This window comes from Micromys minutus (assembly GCF_963924665.1).
Source record: "Micromys minutus genome assembly, chromosome: 22".
Lineage (NCBI taxonomy): Eukaryota > Metazoa > Chordata > Mammalia > Rodentia > Muridae > Micromys > Micromys minutus.
The window spans coordinates 2,154,568-2,166,877 of NC_137957.1; the positions used below are offsets into that span (position 1 = coordinate 2,154,568).

The 12,310-nt window shown below is 57.2% G+C and overlaps 2 protein-coding genes across 3 annotated transcripts; one reads left to right on the forward strand and one right to left on the reverse strand.

Moving 5' to 3' along the window:
* Positions 1–1,426: 1,426 nt before the first annotated feature.
* RNF126 (ring finger protein 126) lies at positions 1,427–9,396 on the forward strand. The gene is made up of 9 exons (XM_080935649.1): positions 1,427–1,576; positions 5,447–5,505; positions 5,608–5,671; positions 5,825–6,069; positions 6,454–6,522; positions 6,588–6,657; positions 6,996–7,089; positions 7,173–7,288; positions 7,826–9,396. The coding sequence occupies exons 1-9, from the start codon at positions 1,502–1,504 to the stop codon at positions 7,973–7,975; spliced, it is 942 nt and encodes a 313-aa protein (XP_080791775.1). The 5' UTR covers positions 1,427–1,501; the 3' UTR covers positions 7,976–9,396.
* Positions 9,397–9,988: 592 nt separating this feature from the next.
* On the reverse strand, positions 9,989–11,893 carry FGF22 (fibroblast growth factor 22; the record flags this gene model as incomplete). 2 transcript variants are annotated; one of them, XM_080935685.1, is made up of 3 exons in its annotated part: positions 9,989–10,186; positions 10,266–10,369; positions 11,707–11,893. In XM_080935685.1, 3 exons carry the CDS (start codon positions 11,891–11,893, stop codon positions 9,989–9,991), a joined length of 489 nt encoding a protein of 162 aa, XP_080791811.1. The 2 variants fall into 2 exon arrangements, with proteins under 2 accessions (XP_080791811.1, XP_080791812.1); XM_080935686.1 differs by having other exon boundaries at positions 10,074–10,163.
* Positions 11,894–12,310: the final 417 nt, after the last annotated feature.

A 12,310-nucleotide genomic window follows, 5' to 3' on the forward strand; every position in this document is an offset into this window, starting at 1 on the left:
TGCTAGATGAACGTTGAGTGAATAAGTAAATAAATACAGGAACTAACCTCAGAAACATTCTAGGCCTAGCCTAGAAGATGACGCAGGCTTCATTTTCTCCTGAAAGGTCACACGGGGTGCCTCCGGGCTAGAGGATCCTCCTTCTACCAGAGAATGGATCCCTTCTTCATCCTTATCTCGAGTGTTTGTGGGACGCCTGATGTGTATCGTCCAGACATAATACTCCCTTCTTCCTGGCTCCGTCTTTACAGTTTATCGGGTGCACACAAGGATATGAAGGAGGGCTGTAGAGACCACGTGAGAAGGCAACATTGCAGCTGAGATTTGTACACGAGACACAAAACTGCACAGGAGTCTGGGGGACCGTGCACTTGGAGTGGCATAGCAATTATCCACAGGCAAGCTTGTCTGGTGGGCTAAATGAGGGGAAGGAAGCAGGGAAACGATGTATTGGCGGTTTGAAGAAGAGTTCCTTAGGTCCCGCCCTTCACCTTGGATTCTTTCTTTTTCTTTTCTTTTTTTTTTTTAGGCTAGACTTAACAACCTAAGTCGTTGCCAAGGCAACCAAATCCCGCCCCTCGAGCGACTCAGCTTCGCGGCTTTACTTGGCTTTCTGAGGTTTCTACATCCAATCCCAGATGCCGGAAAAACTCAGCCCGGTCGACTACATCTCCGCTCCCGCCTTCAGGCTTGCCCATCCTGGTTGCCAAGGAGACCGCCCCGCAAGCTTCGAGCTCCGCCTCCAGGCCGCACGCCAAATTCCTAGGAGAATACCAGGATTGGTCCTGTCGCTGCCTCGTCACCATGGAAACACGGCCCCGCCCAGCGCAGGCTTATCTGAGGACCCTAAAACTTTCCAGTTGCCTACAGGTTATAACCTACCCCAGGTTGCCAAAGAGACATCCCGTCTCCCACGAAGGGCCCGCCTCTTGGTCGCCTAGGCTTCCACGAGGCCCCGTCCCACCCCAGTTACCAAGAAGAATCTCCTGCCCCACGTAGCCCCTCCACTCGCTGGCCCCCTTCTCTGACTTCAGCTTCCAACCTGACTTCACCTCCTAAAGTCGTTGCTTTTGCGCTGTCCCTGAACTTCCGCATTCTTTAAGCGTGACTCCGCCCTTTCATCCTCCATTGCCTAGACCTCTCGGCTCCGCCCACACCAGACAGGCCACGCCCCCAAGATGCTCTACAGTCTTCAACCTTACCTCGGTCCTGGTTACCAAGGAGACTAGGCTACGCCCTCTCCCCCCAGGCTCCGCCCCACACGTTCGACCCGGGTCTCTGGCTTCCGGCAGTATTTACTTTGTCCTAGTACGGCCACCGTTCTCCACGAGACAGCCCCCCGCAGCGCGCTGCCCGCGTTCCTCCGCGAGCCCCACGCCGGCCGTGCGTGCCGTGCGTGCCATGCGTGAGCGTGCGCGGGCGCGTCGGCCGGCGAGGGAGCAGCAAACGGCCGGCGGCAGGCGCCGCGCGGGGGGCGGGCGGCGCGGAGGCGGCGGTGGCCATGGCTGAGGCGTCGCCACAGCCCGGACGGTACTTCTGCCACTGCTGCTCGGTGGAGATCGTGCCGCGCCTGCCGGTGAGACTGGGACGGGAGGGTAGTGGAGCTGTGCGCGCGAGGCTGGCTAGAGGGGAAATTGAGACCCGGCGGGGTGCGAGCAGCGTGGCGGGCAGGTCTGAGAACCTAGGGCGGCGGCGGGGTCGCCCGGGCGGGGGCGGGGGGGGTGGACGCGGCGTTGGTCGGACCCGGTGGGAATCGGAAGCTGAGCTCCGCGCTGGGCACGGCCGCGGAGCGCGTGGCCAGGACGCGGCGGCGCGCAGCGCGGCCTCGAGCGCCGCCCCGGGCCTCGCTGCTGCGCCCAGAGGAGCTGCAAATCCGACGGCGAAGCTGGAGGGTCTGAGCAGGTGGTACCTGCATCTACCTGCCGGTTACAGACCTTGTGCTAAGGCTCACTGTGGCTTTGACCAGTTGCACCCCTTAGGTTCCTACCTGGGTGTTCTCCGGCCTCCTGCTTCTTCGTATAGCTTTGGACATGTGTTTTATGAAAACCGTGCTTGGGTGTCCTGCATCTTCTTCAGTTCAAGGTGGTTTTGGCCAGGTGCATACCGGGGATCCTGCAGGTTTCTTGAGAATGACTTTGACCAGTTCTGTGTCTGGCTGATATCCCCATAAACCTCTTTTCTCGGATCGATTTGGCCAACCCATAACTGACGGGTAACTCTTAGGTTCCCAGGACAGAACCCTCCCACCTTCCAGGTATCCCCTGTTTCATACCCGGGTTTGAGGCTCACTCTGGGTGTGGGGGTTCATCTCTCTGTACTTGCAACCTACCGTGGCCTTCCCAGGCCAAGCATGGAGGCTGCTCTTGGAGTGGAAGCCTGGGTAGGTCCTTGAAGAAGTGGTAGCTAGTTTGGTGTAAGTCACACTGCCATTGCGGAAAAGGTGGCGGAGTGATGTCTTCATCAGCCAGAGTCTGTCAGGGTGAAGGGGTGGGTGGTGAGAGCGGATGTAGTTCCTTCTGGTCACACACACACACACACATGGATGGTGACACTGTGACATTCTTCAGGGCAATTAACTCCAAGAATTCAGCTTGGTCTGCCACTATGGCCCACACCTTTTATCTCAGCACTCGAGGCAGAGGCAGGGGGATCTCTGAGGTGGGGGTGGGCAGCTCGGAGAGAGTGGGGTCTGGGGTGCCATGTGAACCTGGAATGTAGGAATCTGTTATTACTGCTTCTGTTTCCTGCACCTCAGCCTTGTCTCCCCAGTTCTGCCTTTACTTCTCCACCCTATCATCAATATGAGGGATTACCCCGGACTGGGGAGTGTGATGCCCCCTCAGCACCATTGTGAGCTCTAGGAACTGCCCTCTGTGGGAAGATGGCCTGACCCAGGTGTATACCTGTTGGGTTTCCTTACTGGGATTATCGTAACACTTGGTTCTGGCCCTGTGCCCTTGAATAAGGAGAACCCTGACCTCTCAGCTGCCACCATGCCTGGCAAGAGCCTACCTGTAAGCCCCAGTGACCCAGCATGGTCTTTGTTTTTACAGGGTTTGTGTAAGCCAGCCAGTCAGGGAGTGACAAGTGTTTAAACAGAGCATGGGGGATGTTTTGTTTTGTTTTCCAGACTGGGGTTTTTCTCTGTGTAACAGCTCTGGCTATCCTGGAACTCACTTTGTAGACCAGGCTGGCCTTATTCACAGAGATCTGCTGAATGCTGGGATTAAAAGGGTGATTCTCTACCCCCTGCCAGCATGGGGCAAATCTGTGGGTTCAGTGAGACTTAGCATGGCCCACATTCCAGGATAGGCTACCCTATGCACTTGTAGTGACAGCAGCCACTCAGACACCTCAGTTTGCTGCCAGAGACACCCCCTTCAGTGGTGGCATCTTCGGAAGCCCGCCTGTCAGCTTTGGCCCCGAGCAGGCACTCAGTGCTTCAGCTCCTACTGTGCTGCTCCCCTCGGACAAGTGAGCAGAGCTCTCATCAGGGGCTCAGCCTTCCTGCAACTGTGACCCCAGCAACAAAACAATTGTGCTGTTACATCACAACTGTAATTATGCTCCTGTTAGAAACTGGCACATTATCTGATGTGGGACCCTTGTCTAAGGACCCTTCACCAACGTTGAGAACAGCTGTAGTAGTGGGTAGCTTGTGTGCTGCCTGTGAGCCTCTGGCTGACAGTGGCGAGCTTTAGGGTGCTGGAAAGATGGCTTCTGGGAACGAGTCAGCAGGAAGCAGATGAGCTGGCTGGAGGTGTGGGCAATTCGAGCCTAGACTTGATCCTCTGCTGGGTGTGTTGGCAGAGGCCGTGTGATATACAGGTGTGTTCTCGGTAGCCATGGGCAGGCGCCTACGTAACCTGCTCATGGTAAAGGGAAGCAAATAAGGGAAGCTGGTGCCTGTTGCTTGTGTGAACACAGTGCCTAGCATGAGATCAAGCATGGGAAGACCTGGCCTGGGTCCTGAGCAGAGGCGCTCCTCCAGACAAGGTCCCAGGAGAAGTGGAGATGGGAAGGCAAGGCCAGGTGCTGCGCAAGGTGCTGTGGACGGGTGAGACGGGAAGTGCCTGGCTACATCTGGGAGTATGGCACACACATGACCAAGATGACAGTGTTGCGCTAGGAACCTTGGCCAGGGAGCTGGGTCTGTGGCCTCCTGTGCCTCTCAAACCGTCAGTTCCAGAAGCTGCTAATCCTGTGTAGACTTGGGACAGAGCAGAGGTCTGCAGACCAGTGACAGTGTGCCCAAGGTCCTGGGAATGAGTTCACTCCAGCCCACCTCAGCCCCTTCTCTGCCCTGTAAGCACTCATAATGGTCCTTCAGTATGTGTTACAAGGGCCACCTAAGTATAGAGCACCCGGTGTCCTGTGATAGCTTACGGTCTCAGGTCTGAGACTGTATGGGGGTGGGAGTGTGGATCTTCTCTGGACAGGATGTCACTGGGACCATCGAGATAGTTGCTCCCAGGAGCAGAGTAACCAGGATTAGACAAGGCATAATGGCCTCTGCTGGGTGACTCTTGACATTAGCTGCTGCAAGGGGTGAGAGCCCGTAGCTACCTGACAGAGACATTTGGTAATGGATGCAAGCTGACTCCAACCATGTCGGGTGCAGCCAGTGAAGGGTGGATGGATGTGGGGGTTGAGGCAGAGAATGCTGACGTTTTACTGTGCCAGGGAAAGTCGGACTAGTCTGACTTCAGCACCACCTGTAGTGGGACCACCCAGCTCTCTTGAGACCTGTCCTGGGCCTACTTGCTGTCTCAGGTCAACTTGGTTACTCTGGCGTTGCTGTGGTGACTAATGGCATGCCCCTTCACTTGCTTGTGGCAGTTCAGGTGTGGAGGTGTGTCTGTGGGGGTGGTGAGCAGGCCTCTGTTGGTCGTGAAGAGGGCTACCCTCCATGCCTGCTCTACTCTTGTCCAACAGCTTACAAGCTGCCTTGGGTGGGAGCAAGACAGAGTGTGGCATGTGCTGTGTGAAGCCCAGTAGTCAGGCCTGTGGTCATGGCTGCTTGGCTGCACCAATGCCTTAATACTTGACAGCTGTGGCCCTGTGGGAAGCATGCTCTGTTCATTTTTGGACTTCCTGTGTGTGGTGGTGTCCCCAGAGGTGACTTGGCCAGAAGCACAAATGTGATTGGTCTCAGGAAGGCAGTGCCTGGTTTTTAAACTTCTCTTCTTGCTGTCCCTGTGTGGGTTCTTAGCTGTCCCTGTCCTACTACCATTGTGTGTCTGAAGAGGGGGCTACAGGTCCTGTCATTGTGGGGTGCACATTAGGTCTTATCTGAGCCAGTACTGGGAAGTCACTGGAGCAACCCAGGCTATGGGAGAAGACCATTACCGTCCTTGCTGCCCTGTGTGCCTCAGGCCCTGGCTCTACAGAACTGCTGTAAGTGGCTTAGGATGGATAGCCCGACTGACCCCTGTCATTCCCACAGGATTACATCTGCCCAAGGTGTGAGTCTGGCTTCATCGAGGAGCTTCCAGAGGAGACCAGGTAGAGCCTAGGACTGGGGGCTGCTGTGACCTTGGCATTCACTGTCCTGAGGGCCCAGGAGAAGCTTCAGCAGCAGTTAACAGACTCTTTCTTCCTGTGCAGGAACACAGAAAATGGCTCAGCCCCCTCCACAGCCCCCACCGACCAGAACCGGCAGCCATTTGAGGTGAGTCAGGGTCCCTGGTCCCAGGCCCGCTCTCCTGTCCAGCAGGGTGGTGGTGTTCTTACTGGTCCGGCAGTCGTCTCCTGTCTGTGGGATGGCTAAGGACTCAGCCTCTGCTGATGTGAAACTGGCAGGCTCACTGTATCCTCTCCACAGAATGTGGACCAGCACCTATTCACGCTGCCACAGGGGTACAGCCAGTTTGCTTTTGGCATCTTCGACGATAGCTTTGAGATTCCCACGTTCCCTCCTGGGGCCCAGGCCGATGATGGCAGGGACCCTGAGAGCCGACGGGAGAGAGAGCATCAGTCTCGGCATCGGTATGGGGCCCGGCAGCCCCGTGCCCGCCTCACTGCCCGGCGGGCCACTGGCCGGCATGAAGGTGTCCCCACGCTGGAAGGGTGAGTGGCCTTTGGTAGCTGGTAATGCCTCACTACCACTATGGGACATACAGATGAGGGACACAAGCATACTCCACTGACCCTGGGTCATCCACAGGCACTTGGCGTAGTACCCCATCCTTCGTGGAAGTGGAATAGTCTAGGCTCCAAACCCTGGGGCAGTCATGCCCATGGCTTTGCCTACCAGGAATCCTTGTGAAATAGTTGCACCCAAGGCTTCCCATTGGTAGGAGAGTATATGCCATTATCCTAGCACCTGGGTGGTGGAGACAGCTCACTGCCAGTTCAAGGCTGGCTGGGACTCAGTTGGAGGCCAGTCTGGGCTGTGGAGCAAGCCTGTCTTGTGAGGTGGTCTGCAGGCCCCTGATACAGTCTCTCCCACAGGATCATCCAGCAGCTTGTGAATGGTATCATTTCTCCGGCCGCTGTACCCAGCCTGGGCCTTGGTCCCTGGTGAGTAGGGGACGGGTGCCCGGCCCCTCCTACCCTGCGTCCCCTGACCCGGCCTCTCCCCCCAGGGGCGTCCTGCACTCGAACCCAATGGACTACGCCTGGGGGGCCAACGGCCTGGACACCATCATTACGCAGGTACAGCTGGCCACTCCGCATCTGTGGGGGGCCAAGAGGCCAGCCTAGTGAAGCAGATGGCATGCTGCTCTGTAGCATCAGAGGCCCCGGTGTCTTGTCTCTGGTGTCGGACAGCTCTGGCCAATCCCCTCTTCCCCTCACCTCCTGAAGGATGCCTACTGTCCTAGGGTGCACAGCGGCCTGTATCAGAGCCTTAGACACCCCCGAGATTTAATGGGCCTGGTCTTGCTGGTTTGCAACTCTGCAGAGCTGGGCAGGTAGAGACTCCCCAACCCCCACCACCCCATTGAGAACCATGCCCTCCTCACCTCAGGTCACCCTTCCTTCTTGTTTTTCAGCTCCTCAATCAGTTTGAGAATACCGGCCCCCCCCCAGCAGATAAGGAGAAGATTCAGGCTCTCCCCACGGTCCCTGTCACAGAGGAGCACGTGGGTATGCTCACTGTGGTTGCTGGGCAACATCCCGGGCGACCTCCCTGCTTCGCCATGTCTCTCACCGACTCGCATCCTTTACAGGCTCAGGGCTGGAGTGCCCAGTGTGCAAAGAAGACTATGCGCTGGGTGAGAGTGTGCGGCAGTTGCCCTGTAACCACCTGTTCCACGACAGCTGCATCGTGCCCTGGCTAGAGCAGGTGACTGCCCCACACACCGAGGCAGCCTGCACACAGGGACCTAGCCAGCTCAGGCCCAGGCTTCCTGCTTGCATGCCAAGCTCTATCTGACCCTGAGCCTGACACACAAAACTCCCTCCTTAACCCTAACCAGCTTGACTTCCAGTCAGAAACTGTTAACTCTACCACAGTTCTCTTAGCTCTTACCCAACCTTTACCATGCCTGTCTCCAGCTACGCCCTCCAGCGTATCCCTGAACCCTAAGGCTGACTTCATTTACTCTAGCCCTTGCTTTTCTGTGACCCTGCCCTTGCTGATGTGCCTGTCTGCCATCCTGAGCAGCTGCCATACAGCCTTCTTACCTGGATCCTCAGCCCAGGCCCAGACCCCCCAGCTCAAACTGACTGAACCGTAATCATGGTTGACCATAATCCAAACTCTGTCCCTGAGCCAGACCGTCTATGACCTTGATTTTAACCTAGGCCCTGACCCAGCTCAGAACCTAATGTACCCTTGGCCCTGCTCTTTGCCTCCCTCTAACTCCTCTCTCCTCTCAAGCATGACAGCTGCCCGGTCTGCCGCAAGAGCCTCACTGGACAGAACACAGCCACCAATCCCCCAGGCCTGACCGGTGTAGGTTTCTCCTCCTCCTCGTCCTCATCTTCATCGAGCTCGCCCAGCAACGAGAACGCCACAAGCAACTCCTGAGTCCTACCTGGCCGTCCCCTGCCCCCGGGGCTGGGTCATCCCACCCATCCCAGGTGCCCCCGCACCGCCTGCCATGGCCGTGGACTAGAGGTGCTGCCCCATGGTGGCCAGCAGCACCTAGCGGGCCCCAGGCCGCGGGCAGGCTCGGACTTGGCCATGGCCGTTCCTGTTTGGAGGTACGCACGTGCGTCCCATGTCCCCAGCAGGCGCCTTCACTTCAGTCCGTCTGTAACCTCACCCTCCAAATGTTCAACGGCAGAAGGGTTTTTATGATTTTAAATTATTACTGCTTTGAAATAAATGGACGTTTGAGCCACGTGCGGCCATGCATGATCTGTGGAGAGTCAGCAGAAGTGTCGCCAGGCCAGCCCGCCACATGCCCTGGGAGGCCAGGCCCAGCACCCAGCCAGCACCGGCCTCGGGACCACGAGGGTGACCAGCAGACCCAGGAACAAACTGCTCCAGCAGACTTCTTCTTTTTTTTTTTTTTTTTTTTTAAGGGAAATGTGTGTTATCTGGAAAGCTATTTAAATACACCTACTCAAAAGCAGAGCCCACGGCTTGGCGTCTTCCTTCAGCCAGGCGCCATGACTGCATGCTGGGGCAGTGCACAGGGTGGGTTGGAGCTTCTGGCAAAGGCCCGATGGAACCCAGCCCTCCATCTGAAGACTGCTCCCAGAGCTGCTTGGGTGCAAAGCTGCCTGGTGCCAGCCCTGCAGGTGGGTGACGAGGCAGCGGGCCTGTAGTCTCACGCCACGCGATTGTCTGGTTGGAGTGACGGACTGCAACACATGACAGCACGTCTACATACACCATGCCAGGATTGCCGTGGCTGAGCCCCCTAGCCCTCCTGCTCCCAAGCTTCCATGGAGAAGACCCAGAACACCCTACAGCCCAAAGTAGTCACTGCTTTCGGCAGCGCCATGACCTGCCCGTCCTTCCTCAAGTTTAGGACCTGAAGGACCTAGAGGATCACGTTACCTCAGCCCCAAGCTGGTATCGTTGCCTTCTACTCTGTCATACTCTGGGGCATAAGCCTTGGCTTCTGCCGGTCGGTGGTGCTTAAATGACAAAGGCTGCCAGCCACATCCCACCCTGAAACCCTGATAGCAGAAAGGGTGTGCCATCCACAGGTGCTGTGCAGACTGCCGTTCCCGGGAGCTGCTGGGATGGTGCCCTTGGCCTTCCCTGCCAAGGACCAGAGCGTCCGTTCTGTTGTGCGTGGGTCCTGCCACTGACAAGCACTGCACATTGTTGATGGTCGTCTGACACTGGCCTCCCAGGCTGTGGTCTGTGAGATCAGGCTGGTCCCTCCCAGTGACTCCAGGGAACTCAGGCATTGAACACATAGTGTTCAGAGGCCCACATAGCCTGGCATGGTGGTGCATGGCTTTAATCTCAATACTCAGGAGGCACAGACAGGCAGATCTCTTAAGTTCCAGTTCAGCCTAGCCTACATAGTGAATTCCAGGACAGCAGGGTTATGTAGAGACCTTGTCTCAAAAAAATAAAATTGTTCTATGTGTATGGATGCAGGGTATGTGCACGTGAGTGCAGGTGCCTGCAGAGGACAGGCGGGAGTCAGGTCTGAGTGGGTAAGAGCAGTCTGTGGGAAAGCCAAACCCTGTGGAACAGTGCGCTTAACTGCAGTCCCCACATGAGCTAATCCCTACTGACCTGGGTGCTGACATGTCCACCCTCCCTGGTCCCCCCCCCATCTTTACTTTCCTCATCAACTTGGTGTGTCCCCTACCTCCAAGCCTCTCTGCGCTGTGCTCAGAGTGTTCTCACCTAGCTAGGTGAATGGGAGCTGCCCATTCTGGGAATCCCCCTGAGCGTTGGCCTCACCTGCAGGGACCCTGTCACGTCTCCATGCCTGGCAGCCAGTGGGCACCCAGCTTGTGATGATAAAGACGTGTGGCCCAGGGTCTCTGGCCTGGCCTTTTGCTGCTCAGCTCCAGATCTTCCAGGCCCTGTGTGCTGCCCGTGCCTCCTGAACCATCGACAGGCCCTTCAAGATGAGACCAGTACTGGCAGGAAGTGTGTGGACGGTTGGTGCCGCTGTGTCCGTCTGCCTTGCCTGGGAATGCCCTGGCTGTCAAGTGCCAGGAACATGGGTCGGCCGTGGTGCCTCCAACGTCGTGAGGCATATGTGTTGTAGCCGTTCTCCTCGATGCGCTCCCGGAACCTACAGTCCACAGAGTAGACCCGCTGCAGGGCGGGTGATGAGACTGGCTATCTGCACCATGGACCACGGCCACCCAGGAGCTGCCCCCTGCCAGTCACTCACCGACCCATAGAGGCGGCCCCTGCGATTCATGGCCACATAGAAACCTGAGTACACAGCTTTGATCACCACAGTGCCCACACGGACAGAACGGATCTCAACAATACCTGAGTGGGGGGTGGGGGACAGGAGAGGATGGTCAGGCTTCCTGTCATCACTGTCCAGCCCCAGCTGGCACGGACCCTGGAGACCAGAATTCTGCTACAAACATGGAGCTTTCCTGGATGAAGAGGAGTCTCTGTCTACTACCAGGAGCTAAGAAACAGGCTGGCCAGAAAAGACCTGGGGAGCCAGGCCATGCTTAAGCACCAATGTATACCCTCTATTTCTGCTTAGGCACCAACTGTATGCCTTCTGCTTTTTGGGCACCAGTTGTATGCCTTCTGCTTCTGCTTGGGCACCAACTATGCCCTCTGCTTCATGGAGCCTACACAACCCTGGAGGTAGGGGTACCAACTGTACCTACTTTCAGAAGGGAAACTGAGGCCCAGGAATGGAAGAGCCAGCTTTGGACCTCATCTGACTGTCCAACCCTCGACCATCCCTGGCAAGCCCTAGCTGGCTCTGTGTCTCAGCTTTCCTACAGGAAGGGTTTCAGGGAAGGGTTGAACCCCACAACAGGCCTCTAGGCCTCAGCTCGGGACAACAGCCACGCCGTTCTTCCACCGAAAGGAGTACATTTGCTTCACCCAGGGGTGGTCCATGACAGTGCGCCCGCCATCTTGGTTCACATTGCATGCTCTTGGCCAGTACCACACAGCAACTACCAAGTTAAGGAGGGAAGAGCCTCATCCTCACAGTGCCTGTCACCTTTCACCCCCATCCCTATCTAGGTGGGATCTAAATCTCAGACATACTGAAGGGCCAGGTCACTCAGCTGGGCCTCTTCCTCAGCCTGAGGCCACCCCGCCTGGCTGTGCTACCATGGCTGGACCTGCCCAGCCAGTCCCCTGTCATAGCCCTTGTCCTGTGTGGCCTAATGAGGGCCTTGGAACCCAGATGAAAGCCACTGGGATGGGCAGTGCCTTGTCACCTGCCAAGGGTGAGCTCAAACCCTCCCAGGAACTCTGCCAGGGAAGCTGGTTGTGGCCTCCCCATCATCCCCAGCTTCTTCCTCACAGTGGCCTCCCCTTTTGCCACATATATGTCACAAGCACTTATAGAAGGCCTTCTGTATGCAGAACAGGGCTCTGTCCAGACCTCACTCCCTTCCTGGTCTCTTAGCAGGACCTTGAGCTTGGGGCATCCCCTTACCTTATTTGCCAAATAGGGATGCCTGGGAACAGAGGGAACCCCAATTCAGGCAGGTCAAGATCCCAAGAGCAGGAATTCTCCCTTCATCAGTTTGCCCTGTAAATAGGCCACTGACCCCACCCAGCGGCCCCTGCTTTGCTTAGGAACCCACGGGATGTGTGCCCATCTCTCCCTCTGCCCCAGCACTCACTGTCCTGGCCGTGCCGCCAACGCGTTCCCTGCACCCGACCACCAGGGTCCACACGCAGGAAAAAGTGGGTGGAGGAGAAGAGGCGGCGCCAGCGCACGTCGCCCTCCAGATGCGGGTACCCGCCCGGGGCTCCGGGTGCCCGCGCCAGCAGCAGCCAGGCCAGGCCCAGCCAGAGGCGGCGGCGCATCCCGACCTGTGCCCGGCGGCGCGCGGTGTTCCAGCAGCACGATCGGGGGCGGGGCCAGGGATGCTGCGGTCCAATGGGTGCGTGGGGGCGGGGCCTCAACTCCACATGCGGGGTCTGTGGGCTCGGTTTGTCCCTAGGCCGGCGGCTGTCACCCAGGGTTCGGGTGCAGGGGGTGGGGACGGGGGTGGAGAGAGACACAGACTAGAGACACAAAATTACAGAAGAACAAAGATTGAAGACAGTCCAGTGATGGAGAGAGACCAGAGACACCAGAACCAGAAGACAAACAGAGAAGGAAGAGAGGTGAAAGAAAAACAGCAAAAATAGACTGAAACCAGGAAGACAGAAGAAAGGGAAAACAAAGAAACAGACAAAACACAAAGATAGGAGACAGAGATGTACAGAGACAGCAAGAGA